The sequence below is a fragment of the Ostrea edulis genome, chromosome 6, assembly GCF_947568905.1.
Source record: "Ostrea edulis chromosome 6, xbOstEdul1.1, whole genome shotgun sequence".
NCBI lineage: Eukaryota > Metazoa > Mollusca > Bivalvia > Ostreida > Ostreidae > Ostrea > Ostrea edulis.
In genome coordinates, this window is record NC_079169.1 from 26,570,050 (window position 1) to 26,597,233 (window position 27,184).

The window sequence follows — 27,184 nt, forward strand, 5'->3', positions numbered from 1 at the left end:
GGAAAGGAGATTTCTTTTGATGTGAGCCAAGAATCATTGAGATTATTGGTGTTCTCTGACAATCAGGGTCACATGGTCCCGGTGACATCAGCTCTTAATACAATCCAGCAGAGATAAAGGAAACTATGGCCTTTTACCCAGGTGAATGGCCGAAGGACCATCTACAGGGTATGTCAGGTAAATCAGGTGAAAATCGGTCGAATATATTACAGCAAAATCAATCAGACATCAATAAATAATCATATTCAATGTAAAAAACATCCAGAAAAATATTGTTTAATTGAAAAATCAACTATATAATTATAAACTACTTTGAGAATAAAATGTTCTATTTAAAAAAAGCATGTCGTCCCATTAAAAGAACAAGAATAGTTTGCCCTTGGGACAATTTTATTTAGTACTCCCACTTAATTAGTTCACTTAACATAGAGAGGGTTCAGAAAAACTTTTACAAGAATGAAATGAAACATTCAAAACTGCACGGAGTTACATGTATTTTCATAAGGTCTGATACATGTGCAAGAGTTTATGCAATACGCATTTCATTCTCATCCACAAAAGAAGGCACTCTCGTCAAATTGCTATCAAACTCTCTACTCATTCAGGAATTTCATTAAATATTTTAAGAACATTCATTTATTAGCAATCTAATCAACCTTGACTCCTCTTGAAAAAAGAAAACCGGATCACCATGTTGTCTACATAAAACATGCACTCTATTTCTTCTCAGGCCCCTATCTCAAGTTTTTTGATACACAGCATATGTACTATTACGCTTTCTCAATTCACCTTCCTTCTCAGACTTGACCTGATACCCCACAAAGCAAACAGCTGATTATCATCTATTAGCTTAATTACACACCCAAGAAGAGAAAGGATTCATACCTTTACTGAGACCATTTCCAGGGGTTTTCTTTTTTCTCGAGAAAACAGTTTTTTTTTTGCAAGCCTATACAAGTTCTCCTGACAGGACTACGGATTTAATGAGAAGTCTGCTGCCGTAAAAATAATTAGTATAACACCATCTCCCTGTCTACATTTACATTAAATTAATATATACATAAAGTTTTGATTGTGCAAATTTAACAACTTACAAAAACTTCATTAATTCAATTATTCCTCCACAGGTAACTTGCAACACTAGTTTCTAGAATGCTTGATAGAAAAGAGGGAACACAGTACATTTTAATGAGCAAGAGTGATAGTTAAAACAGATGTCCAGAGTCTGGTAGATGTGCCACCACTGTGAAGAGTAATAACATCAAGAATTTCACTCTTGACAAATACTTTTACAGTTTTTTGATCTCCTCCATTCAAGTTGAAGATCTGTAAGAATTACACCACTTATTCATCTGTATGTCAGTGGATCAAGAAACGGAATTGTCAATGGTGTCATTTGGTTCATGGATAAGCCATTACTTTAACACCCCTGCCAAGATCTTTATGTCTATACAAGAGAGAGAAAAAAATTGTCATCGTAATCACTAGCTTCATGAATATTGTAAAACACTGATGGGTGAGTAAGGTGGACTAGTGATTTATCGCTGCTGGAATTTTTCTTCAGCAGAGGTCTGCATCACCTGGCTTTGTGACTAGTAGACAAGCTAGGTAATTACAAATCATTGATATCCTATCACTTCCCTCCGAGCATGGCAGCCTACTCCAGATATATTCAGTCTCTTTTCTCTGAGGCTGATGAAGATAGAACCTTCCAGGAGAAAAATAATCTGTGCTCAAGAAAAAACATGGTCGTATAAATGACGGGCCACTTCCGCTTCATTGTCACACATGGATGTAATATCCGCTCCACAGACATTTCATGGGTTTGTTTGGTGACATTTCAGCAATATCATACCAAATGATTGCATTCTATACGTCTTCACACCACAGGCACCACCCCAACGAGAACACATACTAGTCTTCTTCAACTCATTTTCAATATCTTGAACAATTCCAGAACTGTTCAACAATTTTCTCAAGAACTTCAGTTCCTAACTGGTTCTTGAACATCACTTAGGAACCAGTAAACAACTGTTTACAAAAATAAATTTCTTAAAATGTTATAGAAATGTTTTTGAACAAATGAAGATTCTGAATGATTTAAGAATCAAATTGTTCTTGAGCAATTCTTTAAATATAAATATCACAAACCTACTAAGAACTAATCAAGAATTTTCAGAATTCTTAAAAAGGTTCCTTACAAGTTCCTTGAATAGATATAAGAATCAATGAGGGATTATTTAAAGCTTTTTCTGAAATACATTTAGAACATTTTAAGAACTAATCACGAAATTTTCTTGAAAAGTGACAAGTTCTTTTTCAAATTTTACATATCAATGAGGGATTTTTAAGGAATAGCAATGTTCTTGATCTTTTCCTAATACAATTTAGAGAATTAATCAAGAAATCTTAAAATTCTCAAGTTCACGAAATAAAATTTATGAATCAATGAGTGATTTTTCAGGAATAATAATGTTCTTGGTCTTTTCCTTGAATATATTTAGAACATTTTAAGAACTTATCATCAAGATTTTTCAGAATTCTTGAAAGATTTTAACAAGTATTTCAGTATTTGTAGTGTTTTTGATAAATAAAAAAAATAAACAAAACTTTCATTTTCATACTAAAAATATTCATTGTCAGAGTTCTTCTAAAACATTGTGCAGCGATGAAGATGGTTAGACTGTTTCAAGAACTAACATTCTTGATGTAATTTAAATTCATCAAAATTACTTAATAGTAAGAACTTGAGATAATAATTTTTGTATGATATAACTACCTTTAAGTATTTTAACATGATTCTCTAACACTCAAAATACTAAATTTTATCACAATTTTTGGTAATTCACCTTTCCTTTCATCATCATGATTTACAGATATGCATTTTGTCCAAATATGTTACTCGGATTTCCTAATTAGACAGTGTAAATATTAAAATAATCTAAACTATATACCCCAGCAGGTCTCTGCAATCTTCACAGGACTTTACAACTCTGCACCATAAATTAAGACCAGGTTCTTAATTTAAAAATCTAAGCATCCAGTATGTGCTGCAGACAGAAATGAGCCCATTGCCAAACTTGATTTCACCAGGCCAGTCCCTGTGCCACTGATGTTATGACATAAGTTTACAACAGTCAACAAGGATGTAGCTGTTCTGAAGCAAATCCAGATGTCATGTTCAAGCCATTGTGTTTATAGAATGGTCAGTTTTGTTCTTGACAGTGAAGGGGGAGAGAGAGAGAGAGAGAGAGAGAGAGAGAGAGAGAGAGAGAGAGGAGGAGGAGGAGGAGCTTGCTTAGTGTCCACTTTCTGAATTACTAGGGTATCATAAATTAGAATTGGAATTTTATATATTTAATTCTTTCAATCAATTTCGATTTGCTTCTTACGATTTTTTAAAATTCCCTCTAGTTTCAATAATGTAGCCCTTGCGGAGTTTTAATATTCGGACCCACAAATATTGCATATAGATTCCTCCTATGTTGAGCAATGTGTATTATACATGGCTATAGAAGGTCAGGTCTTTGGTATTTTTTAATCATTTGCAATTTTATTTCTTTTTCAGAGAGCATTCCTTGGTCTTCATAAAAGACTCATGCAGATACAGTCGATGTGAATATTTCCAAAATCAGTTTTAATAAGTTAAAACGAAGAATTACACTTTATCCTATTCATGCCGTGACTTGAATCCAAGTGAGTTTACCGAGAATCTGCGACATGTGTTTGTGAGTACAGATGACGTGTGTTTGTGAGTACAGATGAAGTGTTTGTGAGTACAGATGACGTGTGTTTGTGAGTACAGACGACGTGTGTTTGTGAGTACAGATGAAGTGTTTGTGAGTACAGATGAAGTGTTTGTGAGTACAGACGACATGTGTTGTGAGTACAGATGACGTGTGTTTGTGAGTACAGATGACGTGTGTTTGTGAGTACAGATGAAGTGTTTGTGAGTACAGATGACATGTGTTTGTGAGTACAGATGACATGTGTTTGTGAGTACAGATGACATGTGTTTGTGAGTACAGACGACATGTGTTTGTAAGTACAGGCACTCTGAATTATATGAAAAAATAGATGGAGCTGCCAGTAGAATTGTTGCAGATGAAACTGTGATTGTTGTGAACAAATATTGAACGTATGAAAGATTCCAAGAACTGGAGTTATAGATGTCTGGTTTCATCAATTTTCAGTGTTGAAATGATCTGTGCAATTGTTTGCGGAGTTAAATCACTCTGGAAGTTCATTAGCATATAATATACATATATTACATTTCACAGGAAAGTGTGTACTTTGAAGTACTAGCTCATATTCTTCAAATGTTTATGCATTGTTCCAGAACTGTTCAAGAAACTTCCTAACCTGGTAATATTCTTAAATAGTTTTGTTAAAGTCCAATACCTACATAATTCTTGAAAGATGATGAACTGTCCTTAATTTGTTCATGCATTAACGTAGTTCCACACTCCTGTGACGTCATAAGATTTTCCAAAGTCAATAATTTAATGACTGGAACATAAATTTTGTTGGAGTCTTTTTCAATAGTTATTGTAAAAAATCTTGTTAGCCATAAAATATTTCAAAAGTCTTAGTTATATTTGAATAGTCAATAATGTGTTTCAAAATATTGAATCCAAGGACAATAACTCTGTTTTCATTAAATTATTTATCAAGTCCATTATGCAATAGATTTCCTATATTTTTCACAAACATTTTACCAAGGTGATAAGGAATTATTATCTGTGTCTTTTCATGTAATTACATAAAATTTTAATCCATTGGTGGTTTTGAATAGCTCAGCTGTATGGTGCCAGACTTAGGTTTTTTATGGGGGTATGCATACTCTGGAAGCTATAGATTTGAAATTAATAAGGGAAGGTATGGATTTTTTTTCATAAATAACTATAACAGATGTACATCTACTAATATAAACAGAAAAAATGATATGTAAACCATGCTATAAGGAAGTTGTGTCCATATTAGTTTGTTTTTTAACATTTTGGAGAATAAGGCTAATTCAATAATTTTGCACTTATTATACTAAAACTTGATGAACATATTGAAAATGACATGTGATTTAGTTATTGACATGTTTCCTGATAAATAAATGCAATTTAAATTATTATTTTTTTTTAATTTTAAAATAACAACGGATAACTGTTTCCAATGAATTTCATAAAAATCTACATAGGGGTACATGACTTCAGTAGTGACTGTAATGAAAATTAATATGGAAATCCTTAACTAATTTGCCTTTTTTCATTACTCTGAATGTTAATCTATTGATTCCAAACAAAAAAATGCTACCTAAACCCCAAAAAGCCAGGACTAAGGACCCACCTTAAATGAGATAAGAATCTAACATTTCAGAAAATTACCAGAATTATTCGAGAACACTTCTATTCTTCATCAGTTCAATAACTTTTCATTAGTCCATTGATTCTTTTTAATCAGTTCTTTAAAAGTTTATGAGTTCAGGTTCTGTTCCTGAAATGTTAAGTTCTTGTTTTATTTAACATTTCAGGAACATCTCTGAAAAGTTCAAGAATTGGTGGGGTACAGTTTAAAAATGTTCAGGAATAATTTTTCAAGAATGATTCAAGAAAAGAAGAAGGGACAGTTTCTACAGTCATCTGGCCCAGAAAATAGATGATTTCAGTAGGAGTCCAAAAATCTGGCATTCAAATAAGGAATATATAAGCAAACCCAAACTACATTTAATTTGATCCAAAATTGCTTTTTGTATGAGAGGAGCATGAAGTTGGCATAAAATTGCCAAAAATGCAAAAATCAATGAAATTTTCATAAATTCAGGGGGTTTTCCTTTCAGAAAACATACAGCTCATGTGTTGAGCAAATCTATATTCAAATACATTTTTTATTTTTTCTTAATACACAATATATATTAATTTCATTTTGCTCTACGGATGGGTACACCTTTTCCTGAGCAATAATGTGGATGAAATTTAACAGTTATCAAGCTCTTTTTGAAAAAAGGCGGAAAAAACTCTTATTCATGACATAATAATGCTATAGAATTAGAAATAACTTTTTTTTGGCATGTATTTAACTTACATGTATTCAAAACACAGATCAAGCTCGATTTAAAACACATTTAAATCAGAGAATATTTTTGGGCCTTTTTATGTACATAATTGTACCTTGTTCTTTCTGAATAATTCAAGAACTGTTTGTAAAGGATTTGCTGGGGCACTATAGAATTAAATTTCAAGAACTCATTAGCTATATATTATATCAGAATGTATTCAAATACTATAAAATCGTGAAAATAAGACGCTCACGGGCCACATCGCTCACCCGAGTCACTAACTGGCCCTGCTCTTCAGCTTTAAATTTTATGATTTTTAAAAGATTGGTTGTTTTTTTTCAACCTTTACATCCATGGAAAATTTTGACCCCACAGTGTGCCTAAAATTTTTCCCCACTGGGTCACGACACAACCAAACCTGAATCCAGATGGGGATGTCTAAACACCAGCATGACTAACATGACCTTGTTTTTTAAAAACATATTCTTTCATGAATGCATTGTAACATGCATCATGTACAACTTGATTCATTCTAACCCCAAGGTTAATGATTTAAATGGGTTAAAAAAAACAACCTTGAACCCATACATCTTGGATTGTTTGCATTTTGTTATGATCTACTGTGGATCTGCTAATCTTGAAAAGACTTTCTTTTCATTAATTTCCTGAGTATTCCAATATGACACTTTTAACTTTCATTGTGTTCCCACCCTATCCCAGGGCCTCTGAATTAAACAAACTTGAATTTGAACTATCTGCATATGATGACATTACATATTTTAAATATGACTAATCGTGGTCCTGCTGTTGTTGATATGAAGAATTTCAAAAATGTTTCCCTATATATTCTTGCACTACCTGGGAATGCTTGCATATCTATATGACTAATCATGGACCTGTTGTTTTTGAGAAGATTTGAAAAGAGTTTTTCCATATATTCCCATCTAAAACTCTGATTCCCTATTGTGGCTTCATCCTACCCCCGGGAACCATGATGTAAACAAATTCCAATCTCCACTATATCAAGAACCTTTTATGTAAATTTCAGCTTTCCTGGCCCAGTGGTTCTTGAGAAGAAGATATTTCTAAAAATGACTCCACTTTATTTTCACCTTTTCCAGAGTAAGTTGGTCCAGTGGTTCTGCAGAAATGGGTACCTGTAAAGTGTGAAACGAAATCGAAACAAAATCTACCGAAACAAGACCTAACAAAACAAAATAGACTGTATAACCAAACTCTTTCAATTATAATAATTAAAAATGGTATCTCGGGCCCCTGTGAAAGTTACCATGTATAAATAAGATTTGCCTCCCCTTTGATATAGGCTTTCGGGTTGACTAATACAAAGCTTTAAAAGTTGGAAAGGGGGGGGGGGGGGGGGGGGGGGGGGGGGGGGGGGGGGGGGGGGGGGGGGGGGGGAGTAAGCAAAGTGCATATCCGAAGTTAATTAAATTATAAATACCATGTGCAATTAGTTTCAGATCCAGAAATTTCAGAAAGGAGGGTTACACTAAATGATGGGTGCAGTCGCCGGCGTTAGATCCGCCTTCAGGCATAAATACATGTTTCAGTATTTCTTGCTCTAAAGACAAATCTATGTATACATGTGGATATTGTGTATTTGTATGTAGTATATCAAATGATGGATTCTGAGAATGTCTTCACATTCTCTTTGTAATTTCTGCTTTCCTTGTTCATAAGCCTTTTGATTTTACAAAATGCTGACCTGATATTATTGCATAAAATATTTTCCATTTTCCGTTCCATTTTCAATCCCCATTTTAGCAACACCCCAAATACATAGACTTATCTTTAGACTTACTGCATATCAATAAAAAAAAATTAATAATACATGTATATATATATATATATCTTACCGAATTGCATTTATATAATATGGTATACTATTCAATTTTTTCCATTATTGAAAGTACTCACACCTCAGCAGTTGAAGATAAAATATGAGATTAAACGTCTTCCTGCTTTAAACTTTCTCAGACACCAGCTTCTTTAAATGTTTGATGCTAAAAGATGGACTGCTTAAAAATGTATCAGTCTCAAACCGAAAGACCACATCAACAGGGAAGAGAATTTCATTAATATGTGGTAACTTTCACAGGGACCTGAGATATCATTTTTTATTATCATGATTACACAGTTTAGTTCTACAATCTGTTTCGTTTCGTTTTGTTTCGGCAGATTTCATTTCGTTTTGCATTTTACAGGTACCCTGCAGAAGACAGTGAAAATGACAAATACAAATGCCAGACATTCGATCAGAAAAGCTTACGCAAGCCTTTGGCTCAGGGTGAGCTAAAATGAAGAAGAAAAAAATCAAGCCACTTATAATATGCCCCTCTCCCCTTCTAGCATTAAATCAGATATGAAGAAATTTCCATATTGTAAAATATACAAAGTTTATAAAGAGTTCTTTTTATTATCTTTATTTATAATATTCCTTCAATTAACATTTTGAATTAATGAACACCATACATATTCTGCCATGATTGTACAGCAATGTCAATTCACGAATCATAGTCTGATTGTGATCTCTTTTCATTGAATAGTCTAATGTTCCAGGCTTTTACAAGGATATTTTTCATTCAATGAGAGAGAACACACAAAAGTTTTTCATGAAATTACATATCAATGAAATTGCATTTTAAGACAAATCGATGAAACTTGATGCCCTCAAATATTGATAAAACCAGTATTGTAAGTGATTCTCAGAGATCCAGCAGGGTGCATTCATGGTATATTGGTGATACGTAAACTGAAGTTTATCAGTGACTTTGTATAAGACAGGCACATCTTTATACACTTATACACTGTAACAATATGGATCATGTTAATGGTAAGTCACCTTCATATTTGCAGAATGGAAAAATGTACATTTTTCATCAAAAGTTTTACAAATCTGAGAGAAGTAGCACATTTATGTCATATTTCTGGATCTCTGCCACCTCCATGTAAAAGACGTATAAAAAATACTGTTCATACTATTAATCTTCATGAAAATAAATTTTCAAAATACCAGATACAGATTTTTTTTCTAGATTGGCCAAATACAGACTTGCAGCTGAGCAATACAGGTAGTGAATCGTGACAGCAGTTTTTCTACATCCACTGCCCCAAGAACAGATCTATCCTAGAAAATGAGCAGGTCTTTTCTACCCTTTTTTCCAATTACAAAAGGCATGCACTTCACTCTGAGATTTAACAAGAATAACTACTGAAGCCATCTAATAATTCAGTTTGACTTTCGAACAATAGCTTTTTCAATGCTCAATGATAAACTCTGCACCTAACAATGTTACGGTCTTTGTGTCCTTAGAAAAAGATATTTCATTAATACCACAGCAATCCACCAGCACATGCAATTATCCCGCCAACTTCAAACCCACTCATACAACTGTTGAATGAGAATAGAGGTAGCCCAGGAAAAAATGGTTTGATAATGAATGCCACAGATGACCAGTTGCGTTGAAGCATGAACTTTGCTTGAGGTCGGGTCACCTTGTCTAAGATGATGGGAAAATAATAAAAAAAACTTTTTACAGAAATGAATTATTTCAGAACAGGCATATCAGCTGCAGCGGACAAGTAAAGCTTCACCAATCACTGTCCATGAAACAAAAAGTCTCTTTACACATCTGCAAGTTTAGTTTGACAAATGACATTACGATACAGATCAACAGATAGATATTCATGTCTTCTTTCTGCAGTGAATCTTGTTAATCATAATAAATGTCTTGAATAACAAAAACATACAACCCAGCAACGTTACAGATGTTCACCATATTAACATAAACATTCAAGAGATTTTTTATGCAACAAAATCAAGCAAGCGTACACTTCACGACAACTTCACGAATAAAGAACATGGAAATCCATTGCAAGTTTTAAAATAAGCAACAAGAGTCTTCATGACGCCATGGCTTCAAAAGAACACGAAGAACTGGGAAATCAGCTTAGCTCACTGAGGGGCCCTTCAATCGGAACTTGGAGACCAGCTTAAACAGGTCTCAGCTGCAGAGAGACACAATAATTAAATTCCTGACACTATTCTGAAGAAAACAGCCATGATTTAAAAAGTGAGGATTTCTTCAATGCGTCCAAAAGACACATCCAACAAAAGAAAACTTGATATATGTTTTTCTACCTGTCTGGCACGAAAAGCATTTCATTCTTTGATGGAAATTCCATAAAACAAACCAAAAAACATATCTTTCAATCAAAATATTAAAAGAAATGCCATGTATTATCGTGATGTTTTAAATATCACCTCCATCTGGGAGAAATTCAGACCTGTATTTAGTGAAAATGAATTCAAAATTGTATAATTAATTAAAATATTTATCCACTTCAGCATCAGCAAAGGCATTCTAGAGGATTAGATCTCTGAAACATAATGACCAGTGGTAAAATATACCATTCCATGTAGACCCCCCCCCCCCCCCCCCCCCCCCCGAGGGATTATTTTCATAGAAAACTTTCCTAACATCCCCCAAAAGAACAAAATATCTCAGTATCTAAATATATTTACTGAAGGCAATCATAGTCAAAATAAATATCTTCCAAGAAATATCAGAAATGCTTCTCTCTCTCCTCTGAATTTATACACATTAGGACATATTTTTCTTGTTTTTTTTCTTCTAAGGAAAGTTTCCTTACTTCATTATTGATCACAGCTTAACAAGATACAAGAAATAACCATTTTAGACATCACAGCAGTCATTACAATCAGGCCTGACAATTCCCGGTAATGACCATGTCTCCACAGGGACTACACACAACAACAAACTACACAATGATGGTCATATTTACTCCAGTCTACATACAACAACAAACTACACAATGATGGTCATATTTACTCCAGTCAAGTCAAAAATTACTAAAATACTCATTCAATAACAAACTACACAATGATGGTCATATTTACTCTAACCCAGTCAAAAATTCCTAAAATACTCATTCAATAACAATTAAACTACACAATAATGGTCATATTTATTCTTCCAAGTCAAAATTACTAAAATACTCATTAAAATCCAAAGGCAGAAATCCCCAGTATTGAAGGGACATAGTATTGTTTCAGAAGTTACAACTGATCCAAACTACAACAAATCTGCCACACAATTAGGACATCACTCCATCTAGAAACTAGAAAACTGACTCTAGTCAGAAAGGCCCCCACAATAAATATTTCCATCAGGTGCTCTATCACTGAATTGGTTGGTACATCCCGTCCTTAATTTTTTTCTTCTAGACTTGGAAGATGAACATGTGCCATAGAAAGTGCTGTCAGCTAATTTATATATATGAAATAAATTGAACTTCCATAACTCTGTAACAATAAAACCAATATATGTGAATATCAAGAAATATCAAAAAGTCTTCCTCTTCCTAATCCAATTTTAAGCACTACCAGTGATTTTTCAACATTTTTCAAAAGGGTCCTGTAGCTTTCAAATTGGGAAAACTTGTCAACATTTTGATCAAATTGGGAAAACCTAGTCATTATTGTAAATATGCTAAATATCAAACAAGAAATCAAACACAAATTGATGTCATTCTTCTTTTATTTTACATATTTAACTTTCTTTTCTTTAAGCTCTTAAAATTTTCGACTATTATTTCTAAATCATCTAGAATTGATGCGTCTTTGTCATGTCGTACATATAAACTATTCACATTGAACTTATTTTTTAACAAATACGTTTTTCGCCAGTTATTAGTATTGGGAAAAGTGCAAGCTTAAATTGGGGGAAAAATTGGAAATTTTTGGGAGGGGAAAGGGCCGATATTCAGACCTAAAATGGGTCTTTAAAATCACTGACTACTCTTAAATTCTATTTTTAAAAAACATCTACAGTAATCTCAAGTTATTGCCTGCCATAAAAAGTGCTATTTTAAAAATTCTATGTCCCATAACTCTGTAACAACAAAGTATAAAAATATGAAAATCAAAGGGGTCTTCCTCTGCCTAATCCAAATATTACATTTAAAATGATTACAGAATGACAGACAGGACAAAAACAATATTGCCCCCCCCCCCCCACCCCCCACTTCACATTTTTTATTGCATTTTTTGTAAAAACAAAATCATTTCAAACATTTTTTTCCTTTTAGAAATGAGTAATCATTGGAGGTTTATAACCATTCTACTAATTCAGAGCAGCTTCAATCTGTCTGATAGGCCCAGTTCCTAATCATCTATTAATCTGCAGCTGCTGAATTTCCATTTTCAATATAATAGTCCACATAATTACCCAAAATAATAACTTACATTTCTGTTTATTTAATTCTATGTAAAACAAACATAAAATCTGGCATTTAAGTCTAAAATGCCTATCAAGAATTTGTAATTTTTTGCATCAGGAATATCTAGCAGATTCATTCCACAAAACAAGAACTTGAAATCTTTAATCGTGCTTTATTTTTAGTACAATTCTATTTAACTAGTATACCATTTATATAATAGAAAATTTGATCCTTTTATTATTGACAAACTTTCTTCCTCAAAATCTGTATCATATCAGAAAAGTCTTAGATCCGTGCATCTACAATACACAAAATTTTCTGTGTTTGAGCAAGTGGTAGCGGATCTGACCGAATGCTCTATATCATTCCAACCAGAATTTACTGCATCACCTGATAGACTATATAAATCTTAAGAATTATCTGTATAAATATGGGCCACTTTCTAACCCCTCTCACAGACATCTACACTCTCGATAGTAAATTGCCATATGGACTGGTTGTACTCTGTTTTAAAAGCACAATTGTATCCTGCTTAGCAATGGTTGTATCCAAATGGTGTTTGGCCATGGTGCATGGGAATGGTATAGTTATCAAGAAGAAGTTAAACATTTCTATTGTTCACAAATCTAATAACTGACCATTTTGGCCCCACCCAAATACCAAAACCCCTACCCCTTGGATCACCAAATTTACAATTTTGGTAAAGGACTACCTGCTCTTTTTAAACATCTATTTAGTTTCAATTTAGTATCAATAGCACTAAAGAAGATGTTATTTAAGTGGTTTACACAAAAACACTATATACCAAGTTTGGCTCCGCCCTGAGGTTAGAACCTCTACCAAGGGATGATGAATTTTACAATTATGCTAGAGGCCTTCCTGCTCTACATCATGATGCATCTAATTTTTCTTACACATGTGTGGTTCTAGAAGAAGATTTATGAAAATTGATCTATTTTTGGCAGTTTTTGCCCCACCCTTAAGGCCCAAGGGGTGCAGGAGACCTGAAATTTATGTTATAACAGTGTTGTCCCAAAGATGCTTCATACCAAATTTGAAAACAATTGGAATGGTAGTTATCCATAAGAAGTTAAAAATGTTTAATTGTTCAATTGTTAACGCACGACGACGGACACAGACCAACTGCAATAGGTCACCTGAGTCACACAGGTGGCCTAATAAAAATAATCCACCATAGGAATTTTCAAGTTTACTGCTTGATTTATTTCACCTACAATTTAACATTGAAGTCTATAGGAAGAATAAGTCTTATCAAAATATTTTTAAAAGAATTAAATTATATATTCATACCAAATCTCTTTTTGTTGAATACACTTTCTCTTGATGAAATAAAATTAATATAATTAATTACTTACCACACACATTTTTAGAAAATTAAATTTTTCTGATTTTTATAACAGGCAGATAACTCTTTAAAAAAAATTCTCACGTGCAAGAAGGTCAGCTTTAATCATATGCAGGTTATGTGAATTTCATCTAATTCACTTTCATCACTATTTAACATAAACATTATGTTGATTTAAATCCTTCAAAATTGTTCATTATCCTTTCATTATACATTAAATACCTTAAATTGGATGTAGAAAAATTCCCGTTGACTAAGATTATACTCATTTCTGTACTTACTTTAAGACTTGTTTTCTATCATCATTTCCTGGAGTTTCAGATTCTTTCACTGTTCCAGACATCCTATGCTACAAAATTTGTTTCATCTCTAAACATCATGCCATCAGCTAAAACATCATAATATTTGATTTCGTGAATCATCAATTTTTTTTAAAGTTCAAGTCATTCATAATGTACTTTCTTTTTCATTAGCACTGTTAGCACTTCAAAACAGAGTTTTGTACACATTGTGTTCATCTCATGCAGTATCCATAGTAATGAAAGCATATTGGTACAGGTGCATCTATAAATTTCATCTCATTACTATGGTCAGTTTTATTAAATATAATATTCCTGATCATACCCCATACAAATGTGAGAAATTTGACCTTGACCCTAACCTTAGTTCAGCAAAAATGAAGTTGCTACCTTTAAGGAATGACTTTAACTTTGGGACATATGTGATATAACCTGGTTTGGGTCAGTTTACACTTTATACTCTGAAAAGCAGGTTATAAAAAAGTTTGCTCCACCTTCACCCTCAATTTTCAAGCCCTAAACACAAATGCACATTACATTCATCAAAGTACGGTGTCATAAACAACAAGGTACAGGTTATTCATGATGGCTCGAACTTCCATCTGTCAAAGTTCTTAATCTCTCAAAGTGAAAAAAAGGTCCCAATTTTATATATATATATATATATATATATATGTAACAAATCAAATTTACTCTCAATCTGTGGAATATTCGATCTCTCAGTGAAATTTTCTACATTGGTGATTTTTCAAGAACTATTAAACATGATACATAAATCAATTTTGTTTCTTATTATACTTTCAATAAGTTTTCACTCATATTGAGACGTCACCAGCTGTAGATGAAGTGCCACAAATTTAGACCTATGCATGTTGCACTCAGGGCCGTAGCAGTTATTGTGCCAAAACCTGCCACAACAAGGTACCTTGATTTTAAAGGTCTCATCCTAAAGACCTGTGACTCTGACTTCTAAATACAGAGTTTCCATTCTTAAGTTTGACACAGCCAAGGTTTGAACAGGTCTTGAACCCATTTTCTCCTTGCAGTCATGGAACCAACATCCTATCTACAAAGCCAGCTGAATTCCCAGTAACATATAAATTTATAAGAAATACTGCCCAGAAGACAGCTAGTAAATGTTAGACTAGCAGCTAAACTACATTAGTTTTAGATTCTGGAGACTTACCCAAAATAATACCTACCTATTCCTGGGCGTGTTCTAGCTACAGACGAGAGACGGCAACAGACCCCATGGGTGATACACTGTAAAAGACCAGAGGTGTAAACTACATCAACAAGATCAGATATGTGTTTCTCAGTTACACGAGGCCCATGGACCTTAATGCTCACTGGAATACCATACAATGATAAGGTACCCATGGGCCACATCAATCCCCTTGTACACTTTAAAACATTAAAATCAAAACATTAAATTCAATCAAGTGCAAACCCTGGCACAGGAGTCATGGTGAGTTCATAAGGGTCATGTTGAGTTCACAAGGGTCATGGTGAACTCACAGGGGTCATAGTGAGCTCAAACTTAAATCATATGATAGAACATTTTCTACCTTTGTGAATTTTAAGAATATTCTATATACTACACACTGGAGAGTTCAGATTTCATGTTACTTTTCTGCTGCAATTAGAGTGATCTGCCCTTTGGTGTACAATACAATAAACTGAAATTTACAGTGTTATACACATTCTGTAATCAATTAATGTAAGGGTAATCATTGTATTAGACCATGATAAAGTTACTGAATGCTTTATTTGAAAATCTTTGCCATTTTAATTTTTAAAAAATGATTTCTGTTCATCAGTTCTTTGTAGTTTTTGAAAAATTTTCCTGGGGGCAAAATGACACATACCCATGATGAAAATATCAAGATAAACTGAATATGTACACCTTTATGTGATAAAATTTTCTCGATGTCTAAAAAACATTTCTCTAGAGTATATAAAGGATTTTCTTTTTATTACATTCATAAGAAGAACTTCAACACTTTCCTGTGGCCCCGCTCAGATCAACCTGCCAGTGGAATATATGAACATGCCGGCATCTCATTTTGACATGCTGTTCCCTTGTAGCACTGTCAGTTAAGAAGGTTTTTAAAAAGATTTAGCTCACCAGTGCCAAAGGATCAAATGAATTCTTTCTGGAAAGTCTGTTATAACCTTTTCACATTTTTATCTTCTCTGGAACCACTGGACCAATTTCAAACAAATTTGGAACAGTAACCTTGCATAAAGGGAGTTTGAGTCATTCAAATGAAGGGCCAGACCTCTTTTTAAAGGGAGATAATTGAAAGAAACTAAAAATTTGATGTGTGTCTCAAAAAATATCCTCAAGAATCACTGTACCAGAAATCCCAATATTTACAAGAAAGCTTCATTATATTGAATAAAATCAAGAAAGCAGGATTCCTGGATCAATAATGAGGCTACAGGAAGACTGTACTGTTCCACATTGGAATCTAAAGGGAGAACTTTTCATAAATAGTCTTCTCCAGAACCATTTTAACCAAACTTAGACTTAGTATCCTAGCTTGGGTAAAGGAGATTCAAGTTTATACAAATGAAGGACACTGCCCTTTCCAAGGAAAGATAAAGCAAAAATTAGCACCAATATAAAGGTTTCTTTTGAAAATGTAAAATTGGAATCTGGTTTTCTTTTTTCTTTTTTTTTGAGGTCCTCTAAGGCTGAAATAATGTACTTTTCCATAAAATCATTTCTTCAAGTTCTAATTATTCTTTTTTTATTCATTTACATGAGGAATTTCATTTGACATACTTACACAGTTCAGGGTTTGACATTTACTTTTTTGAGCACTAGACCAGTCGGGCTACTGATTTTTACTAGACCTGACCTTACATCCACTAACCCTAACTGACTGTACAGAAAGAAGTGATAGTTTCTCCACATTTAATTACTTACTTCGAATGACAAACGTTAAGTTTGAACTAATCCTTATTTGATTGTCTCAAAAAAATCTTCAGTCTTTTCAATCAATTTGATATGCTTTTATTTTCAAACACATTTTCTGTTTCTTTAAATTCTACCCGGCATGGATATTCTTTAGTCCATTTAGAATAAAATGACCTACCCCTCTGAAAATAAATCCCACTTTTTTGCTTAATTGAAGGATATCCCTGGAAGTCCTGGGACTTCCTTGTGAAGTCCCACTTCTCCCATGTCCTAATGCAGTGGGATAATACAGGACTTCATGTTTCTGCATTTGTCCTGGAATATCCCACTTACATCAAGAGTGACTTTGCAAGAATTTCTAGGACATATTTATTACCTAAATGTCTTACAAAGTCCCACTCTCATAGCAGCAGGTTTTTCTAGGACATTCTTGTGTTTTTCAGGACTTTATTATAAAATGAAGACGAAAACATCGTCCCAGAAATTCCCTAAAAATCTCATACTTGATACATTCAAGATAATGCAAGACTTTACATTGCTTTCCAGGACTTCGTATTAAAAGTATGCAAAGAGAGAAGTCTTGCAATTACCCTCAAAATCTTACAACCAGTGAAGTCAGATTATAAAGGACTTTAATGAGGGTTACAGGACTTTTAGATATTAATTGTTACAAAATTAAATCCTTGTCATATCAAAGAAAAGATTTTACATTTTCTGGATTACCTTGACATGTCATTGCTACATAGTTCAGGCTAAAAAAAACCTATAAGAACAGTGAATGATTCGTGGATAAGAACATTTATGTATACAACAACAATCATGTCATAATAAGTTGTAATAGAAAAGACTATATTTCATCAAAAGTAGACTTGAAAAATGTTGGCTATGAGAACACTTCTTATAAATTTATAATGACAACAATCTGAACTTGAATAAAAATCACTTTACTGTCAAATGCGCTATTGAAATCCTCAATGTCACTTGAATGACTACCATAATTTGAGTTTTGAGATGCTTCATCACAGGAGTTCAATCGGGTTTGTCATGTTTTTTTTTTAGGTTAGAATATTGTCCAGTGTATTATTAAGATCATTTTGATAACAGCTTTCCAGTTCCTGGGCTACCTTCTTCAAAATAAAGAAGATCCCTTTTTGTGAAAGAATGTTCAAAAATTCATCAGATTCTGTGGTAGGCTTTTCCATTTCCAGAGATGACACAGCGGCATTAATGTTCGAAACTGAACTTTAAGAAATGTCTGTATCAAAAGGATTGCAATTCAGGCTCAAGTGATGATAAGTTAAAAGGATTTTCCAATGTCACGGTCGTATCACTTGAAGTACCAATGGCATATCAACTTTTGGATGTCACCACTGAAGATTGCAGTTGATGTTTTAATATTTAGTACATTTAGGAATTCGCATGTTTACATCTTTCTTGCACAGCATGTACCTTTTGGGTTCTCAATCTCCTGCAATAATAATTAATTACAAATTATTAATGAAGAAACTTAATTTTCAAGACACTGATTAAAAATTTTATATTTAGAAAAGTTTCTTTGACACATCAATGTTTTGAGGTGCAAATAGCAATAAATTATCACTGATGGATACAATCAGCTTGCCATGCTAAATTTTGTAACCGTACTGTCCGTAGTTATTTTACGAAGCAGTAATAATTACAGAACAAAGTCAACTGATCGAAACAGAATCATAATGATGGATATCCATGATACAATGTTCTGGTGATTATACCCTTTCCATCTAGATCGAACCAGTCAATGGTTTACGTTAAAAAAAAGAGAGAGTAGTTTGTTTTGATATGTTAAGCTGTAAATAGAATGATTGTATCGAGGAATTTCGAGTGGTCCAGCCATCAAGCGTGTATTTTTCCAATGCATGTAATCATTTACAAACGTAAACAAAATAAGCATATGGTACTTACAGAGTGTCATCCGTTACCCCGTAGTCCTTTTTCATTCCGATGTTATTGATTTCCATTCACAAATCTTTAAATCATAAATGACTTCTTTGAAAGTTGTAACTTCCGGTGATGTCGTTTCGGTCAACTTGTACAATGTACGAAGCTTGTCGTGTTTTTTCTTCTCCCCGTTCTAATTCGATATAAGATATATCATGTATAAAATATATCATATGTATATATATGAAGTCTTATACACTGGGTTTCCACTGGTCGATTGTATAACTTTTTACTGATCGTCTTTTGGTTACGTGTTGACCTGGGGACGAGTCAGTCAGTGTACGACCTGACGTTCACGCAAGTGATCAAAGCGCTTTTTTTTCAATGTTCCTTTCTGGGCGCGAAGTCAGGGAAATAATCGCAAGGATGGAGAACATTCAACAGAATCAGTATGCAATCAAGCATGGAATGGATTCCAGATAGGAATATAGGATTCACCTTACACTCAGAAACTGGGGGATAGGCCTAGTTGTTCAAAATACACGGCGTTGCTGGTTAGTATTTTTACTTTTGGTTTGTAATAATTCGTCTTTTTTGGTAGTCTAGTGGAATTGTCACACCTTAACAAAATATCATCCTGTTTCCAATATTTTTATCTAGTACATGTTCTCTTTCATTGTAGCATGGACTTGAAGAGATAGTTATGAATTTAGAATATCATCAAGTGACTTTTAATAAGGCACTGTTTTCAGTGGATGAACCGACATCATGCAGTGTGACAGGAAAACGCCCGTGAGACCAAAGATGGCTTAGATAAAAGGGAAGACGATGCAGAAGGTGCATATATACAAGTTCAAGACATAGATATTTTAAATTTTGCATGATGTTCATTTATAAAACCTGTTCTGCAACCTCTCAAATAATTCATTATGCTATCTTTTAAGCCTCTGTACCAGAGAAAAATCCAGAGATGGCCCTCAAAGAAGTTAGAAACAAGATGAGAGACCGTCTCAAGTTGTTTAGGTCTGGAGCAGTGACCTTCCCCCACCCACGAGTCGAAGAAATAGATCTTTGAACCAGGTTACCCGTGACATCAAGATAAATAAAATTCAACTTCAGGGACAATTTGATAATACCTGTTTTAAAAAAAAATTTTTTAGCTCACCTGGGCCGAAGGTTCAAGTGAGCTTTTCTGATCAAAATTTGTTTGTTGTCTGTCGTCGGCGAAAACTTTTCACATTTTCATCTTCTCCAGAACCACTGGGTCAATTTCAACCAAACTAAGTGACACAAAGCACCCTTGGGTGAAAGGCTTTCAAGTTTGTTCAAATGAAGGGCCATGCCCCTTCAAAGGGGAGATAATCGCAAAAATACAGTGGGGTCATTCAAAAATCTTCTCAAGAACCACTGGGACAGAGAAGCTGAAATTTACATGAAAGCCTCCTGACATGGTACAGATTCAAGTTTGTTAAAACCAATGACCCAGGGGGGGGGGGGGGGGGGGGGGGGTTTGGATTGGGTCTCAATAGGGGATCAAAGTTTTACTTACAAATATACAGGGAAAATCTTTATGAAAATTGTCTTCTCAAGAAACACTTGGCCAGAAAAGCTGAGATTTACATGAAAGCTTCCCGACATAGTGTAGACTCAAGTTTGTAAAATTCACAGGGTTGTCACTAACGCAGGAATAGGATCACAGAAATTTCATTGGGGTTTGTCTGATATGGCGAGTCCCGCAGACGTGTCTCGGACTCTGAGTAAAAATCATAATTTTACTTAGAAGCCCTGATTTGTGTATTCATTAAAACTCATAGGAAAAAATCTAGGTAAAATGTTACGCTCTAATGTGAACCGAGATGATACCACCGAGTTCACAGTGTCCCAATCCGACTTGTTTGTTTAGTGCAGTCAATTGGGTGCAAATTAGAATATAATATTGAAATTTAGATACAAAGTAAAAAACATTTTGTCACTCACAGGCAGTTATTTATATATGTTTCTTTTTTTTTTTTTTTTTTTTTAAAAAATCAGGATCTATATTTAATTATAAATGTTTGTCTTCCGGTAGCCATTTTTATTGGAATTGAAAGTAGCGTAGTTTGTAAACTTTGGTAGATTTTACATCATTTTACAAACAAAATTAGTACGCATCTATTTTATCACAATAATTATTTAATTAAAATTTTGTTTAATACTGAATAGGGTTGTAACGATGATAGAGGATTCGGGAAAGTAATTCTGTTTGCAATGGGCAATTAGTTGTATGAGACCGAGTCGTGAATGATTACTTTTAATTTCATGTGTACAAAGTGATCACTGCACTGTTATGCATGGGCTTGGCGAAAATTAACTGATTTTTGCCATTTGTTGAAGATGAAAGTGAACAGAGGTACGACATTAGCTTGTGTTCACTCGGTATAAATAAAGGTGTAGGAAAAATCTAAATGACTCTTTAATTCAACTTTCATGGGACTCGTCAAATTTTCATGGGACTCAAGCTGCTTACAAACCATGATACCGGGACTCGTCTTCAATATTTTCTAGTGACAACCCTGAATCGTGGCCCCCAAGGGTAGGTTTTGGCCACATTATAGGGACAAAAGTTTTACACACAAGTATATGGGAAATCTTTAAATATGGACTAAGGTGAGCGATGTGGCCCATGGACCTCTTGTTTAATTATTTGTTTACGTAAGAAATAGTGCTTTTTATCTCACCCCAGCCATAATTTAAATGAACTTTTCAAAGTACTTGCTTTGGAAGTTCATATAAGTATTGCTGAAATTTATGTATATGTATGTTAAATAAATTTTATTATCAGATTATCATTTTGATTCATAATTTCATTCTTAATTGCCACTTTTACAGAAAAGATATCACATATCCTGGATCTCGAGTTTTATTCCACAGTAGGGTAAGACCAAAACAGGTTAGTAGGATAAATTGGGACTTTCCAGGAGTCCTGCATCAACTCAAAAAGCAGGATTTTTAGGGAGATCCAATAAAATCCTGCAAAATCCCAGTCCTGTCTACTGGGACTTTCCAAGACATGTCCAGAATAATCCCACTTTCTCCCCTTTCAGATTGCAGGATTAAGTGAGACTTTGCAGGACTATAAAAGGCAAATTTAAGTGTTCAAATTATCCTTAAAAGTCCTGAAATGTCCCACTGCCAATACCGTCCCTCTAATTCCTTGTCAATCTCAGTTTCAAAAAAGCAGGACTTTTCAGGACAATCCTGATAAATCCTGGGATTTTGTCTTGGGACTTCCTGGGATATCCTGCTGTATTTTCAATGGGGAAATTATCCTTAAAAGTCCTGAAATGTCCCACTGCCAATACCGTCCCTCTAATTCCTTGTCAATCTCAGTTTCAAAAAAGCAGGACTTTTCAGGACAATCCTGATAAATCCTGGGATTTTGTCTCGGGACTTCCTGGGATATCCTGCTGTATTTTCAGAGGGGCAGCTCAACTGGTTTTTTTATAATTTCTATTTCATAAACCCTGCTTTGTTTCTTCCCAGCCTTTTCCTTTTCTTTCTTGGGACATCTTTCCTTGAGGACGAGAAGTCGTATTTGAATATATAGAGACATTCCCGCACATATGTCAACACCGAAAAATGGCTGTTTACAACGTAATTTATCAATTCGATAAACACTTTCTTATATTTATATAATTCAAATAAACTGGGTTTTTTTAAAAATGAAAATGAATTCAATTTATATCTATTTATCCGAAACATAACTTTACATCCATCATCGAGCAGATGACTTATTTATTAGAATTAAAAATAGAGATTATGTCATCACGCGGTTCAAAATTGCTCGCAAACTCTTCACAGTTTACTGTTTTCTTAGTTAAGAATAAAATATCCTACTGTTTAAAGTTTTTTGTTAATTTTTTCAACACGACCAGTCGGACTAGCAAATCAACATTTAACCCGACCGGACCCATCATTTGTTAGACTCGGTCGGTTGGACGTGCCTTAGTGTCAAACCCTGCATTTACTCAATATGATCAAAGAGTAAATCATGGATGAAATGAAAGTGAATCAGTAAATATTGTGTGATTATTTTATAATGAAACTCTTTCTTAAAACTTGACAAAATACTGATTAGAGAAAGGCCCAGACTTTACAACTCGTATAAGAAACAAGATGGGTTTGTGAAACACAAATGCCCCCGATAATGGCTAATTCCAAAGATGGCCAAGGTCACAAGGACAAATATCTTGGTACCAGTGGAAAGATCTTGTCACAAGAAATGCTCATGTGCAATAGGAAAGCTCTAATATTTATCATTTAGAAGTTATGACCAATGTAAAAAAAATAAAATTAAAAGTAGGTCAAATGCCAAGGTCAAAAGGTTTAGAACCCATGGAAAGGTCTTGTCACAAGGAATACTCATGTGAAATAACAAAACTCTAGCACTTACTGTTCAAAAGTTATTAGCAAGGTTAAAGTTTGCAAAAAAGTAGGTTAAACTCCAAGGTCAAGGTAACAGGTTAAAAACTTTTGCTACCTACACAAAGGTCTTGTCACAAGAAATACTCATGTGAAACAAAAGTCATTAGCAAGGTGAAAGTTTCAGACAGGACAAAAACAATATGCCCCCCCCCCCCCCCCCCCCCCCAATTCAATCTCAGGGGCATAAAAATTGCAAAGTATCATTATTTAAGCTTTGCCCACATCCACGAGGTAATGGTGTTAAAAACATGACAATAACACTTCTTGATGCTGTTTGCATATCAATTTGACGAATTATTTATTAACATCACCATGTTGGTATGTTGTACAGTCAAAACAATGGAAAAAATATTAACATATGATTACTGACTACATCATACTAGACATTTCAGTCATTTGAAGGACATAAAACAATCAATTAAATAACTATACACACGTTTTTCAGCTGCTTCAAAATCTTCAGAACATACAATTTGTTTTGTTGAGTCAGCACCACTGATGATCATTAAAATACATCATATTCAAATCAGGGATTTATCTTTTATATTTTATTACCAATTTCATATTTAAGGGAAATTTTTGAGAATTCAGTGATGAACTTCTTCCAGGGGAGGGGAGGGCCAGGGACATTCTCAGATCATAATATCTAAAAATAGGCACATCAATTGATCGATTACTGATTCTTGTCTATATTGGAAGAATTTGATAATTATAGAAAATTATTTTTGTTAAAATTCCCATACAATTTCATGTATTTTCTACATTTCAAGGGGAATTTTTACCTGTGGAAGGGGAAATATTCATTTGTTGTCAGAGGGGGGTATCCTTTACTGGTAGTAAAAAGAATCTCAATAAATCCCTGCAATTCAAAATTTATCATAAACAAGACAATAACATAAAATGTCTTCGATTTTCAACCGATATTCTAAAGGGAGCTCTAGACAAAAGTTTCACTTTGAGTACAATCTAATTAAAATTAGATGTTAGATCCGCTCATATATTCGCTACACAAACATCTAACAACATCCCATAGAGGGTCACGTCAGAGGTCAAATTTGCAACAGCCAATCAATTTTCCCCCTTCATATCGATATGGTATTATCCCACAATTCCACGTATTGTTTACGCAAGGAAGAGAAAAAAATGGCGGCACCCACGATCATGACTTATTTATCACGTGTTTTGTTTAAATTTTAAACTATGGCGACATCGGGGGATCTTTTCATGTATACTTCAGCAAAGATGACATTTAAGTAACTGTTCTTGTTCATTTTCAAAGCCTCGAGATCAAATATATTCAAAGCGGTTTTAATCGCTTCCATTTCTTCATCGGTCGCCATCTTTGATAAGTACCAAATACAGTATATAATGAGGATTTTCATCGGATGCCGATGACATTCCACCTTTGTTGGTTAATTTTTCATAGCAAATTTGACCTCTGACGTGACCCTCTACGGGATGTTGTTAGATGTTTGTGTAACGAGTATGTGAGCGGATCTAACCTCTAATTTTAATTAGATTGACTTTGAGTAATGCCTTTCATATTAGGCCAATTCAACTTAATAAGTAGATTATCATCTACAGTCACCAAACAGTATGGGGCGGGTGGGAGGATTTTATTTTTCTATTTTTATTTTCTGAGAAAATATTTTGTCAACAGATTAGTGCGTCATTAAATCATAAATGCTAGATGGATATCAATCTATGCTTATTTCACAGAGGAATTCCTGGTTAAGCTTTAATTTCAAACACAGAAAGATACCAAACTTTTTGAAGATTTACGCTCGTTAGAACACAAGAAATTAAGAAAACCATACATATATGATATATATATTTTCTTCACCGTTCACGTAACTTTTCACTTTGCTATATCAGAGTCGGGCATGAAAATTTTCTGGAAATCGCAAGTTTTGCAAAATAAAAAAATTTGGGGCGGTCCGATTTTTAAGGGGCGGGCGGGGATGATAATCTATCAATTAAGTTGAATTGGCCTTACTTGCCTTTTTCAAATAAGGTATTCAATGTACATGCAGAAAAGAAGATTGAACAATTTTGATTTGATTTACTGTGAATTTACAGTAAGTGTGAACGACTCAGCTTCTCAAGTTCATTCGAGGTCTCGGATAGTTGGTTTCAAAACAAATCTGTCAATGTTGACGCATCAAGGAAAGAACAATCACTGCGATTGGACCAATATTTAAAGGGGTGGGAATAAAAATAATTTTAGATTGTCACACGTGTCTTTACACTGGCGTGTCATTACATAATCTTTTAGCACGATGGAAGAGACCACGAAAAGGTAAAACCAAACTAAAACAATGACGTTGATTTTAAAATTATATGCCGAGAGTTTATTTTATGGTAAAATCAGTAAGAAATTAGGCGTCGCAAAGGCCACGTTATAAAATTGTCAATCATGGGAACTCTTGGCGTGAGTCTTGCACCGAAAATGTCGCCAACAAAGCTCACACCGGCAATGCTCACACCGGATGTACTTTTGTTAATCGAGTATGAAATTAAAAAGAAATCAAGTGTATATTAATAGAGAAATCAGACAAAATTTATTAAGAAGAAATATTTGTACCCCTGACAATGTACCAAAGGTGTCTTTAATTTGTAGAACTGCGAGAAAGTTTTAGGGAAATGACTTTCAAGAAACTGCAAAGAAAATCCAAGAGAAGCATATTTCGTCTGAACACAGGGACTCGTCACGAAATATTTGTCTTTTTGAAATTTGACATCGTCTATTCTATATTTACAAATAAATGTAAATATAGAATAGAGAGGGTCAATTCGTGACGAGCCCCTGTGGTCTGAACACGAACGAAGTGTTGAAAATTTCTTTGCTACTGATTTTATTGCAATTTAGGCCGAGTCAGTTATATATATATAGTGAGAGAGAGAGAGAGAGAAACTCTAAACGCTTTGTTGAAATATTTTGACCGGGTTACCGGTCTTCTTCAGTCGTGTTTTCGTGAAGAAGACCGGTAACACGGTCGAAATATTTCAACAAAGTGTTTAGAGTTTTTTCTGTATTTTACTTCCAAAAAAGAGACTTTATATATATATATTGACGAAGCGAGTGTCGCGTTCGTACAACGGGTAATCGCAATCATGGACATACCATAGGAACTTGAAATTTTATCAATAAAGTTAATAAAATGTACTTGATTGACCATAGCTCAAGGCTTGGTCAATCAAGTACATTTTATTAACTTTATTGATAAAATTTCAAACTCCTATGGACATACAGTTAGGGGTGGACCAGTGATATAGGTTCAATTTATGGTATCACAGAGTTCGGGCCCAAAACGGGCTTAGCCCCTGTGGGTTCAAAGGTACGCCAGTATCGTAACATTAACAATTGACCTTTGCTGTGGTTTATTATACGTTATAGAATGCTAACGAAATGCTGAATTTCTTTAATAATGTGTTACATGTACAGTAGAGGGGTGGTTTGGGGAATTTAGTTTTTGCTAGAATTCACAGAACTTGCCGTTGTTCATTCAATTAACAGTATCTAGCGATGGTTACTTCCGAATTTCTTACGAAAATGTGAGTATATATATCAGTAAAAGACATCAAAGCATGCCATGTGTTGAAAATAAATGTTTTCTCGAAGTAGAATATCTATTGATCTTATTACTTAATCTGACAAATTATTTTAGGGGCGAGATCAAATGTTCAATGTTAGAGAAAACTGAGTTCGCATAGTTCTCACCAACACCCCCCCCCCCCCCCCCTCCCCCAATACAAAACTAAATATGAAGTATGTTGAAACTAATCGATTAACAAGTAAAACAAATTAAAGTGTACATTGAAACTATTAAACGTTTATTAAAATGTATTAGGCCAAAGTTTTTATTTTTGTTGGTTTACGATCCCGCCGACCCTATTTT

General features: G+C 34.0%; 1 protein-coding gene and 1 long non-coding RNA gene across 4 annotated transcripts in view; one reads left to right on the forward strand and one right to left on the reverse strand.

The window, feature by feature from the left end:
- LOC125647971 (uncharacterized) overlaps positions 1-27,184 on the reverse strand; it is a 103,527-nt gene that overhangs the window by 61,634 nt on the left and 14,709 nt on the right. For all 3 annotated transcript variants that reach the window (XM_048874849.2, XM_048874847.2, XM_056142191.1), the window contains exons 2-3: positions 15,181-15,241; positions 13,961-14,028 (exon numbers count right to left, since the gene is read on the reverse strand). In XM_048874849.2, the coding sequence (XP_048730806.2) occupies positions 13,961-14,022 (62 nt within the window). In that variant the 5' untranslated portion in view covers positions 14,023-14,028; positions 15,181-15,241. The remainder of the gene's footprint in view (positions 1-13,960; positions 14,029-15,180; positions 15,242-27,184) is intronic.
- Positions 18,829-19,936, forward strand: LOC130047379 (uncharacterized). Its single transcript, XR_008796273.1, has 3 exons — positions 18,829-19,375; positions 19,504-19,658; positions 19,766-19,936. It is a non-coding gene; the product is annotated as an uncharacterized LOC130047379 (long non-coding RNA).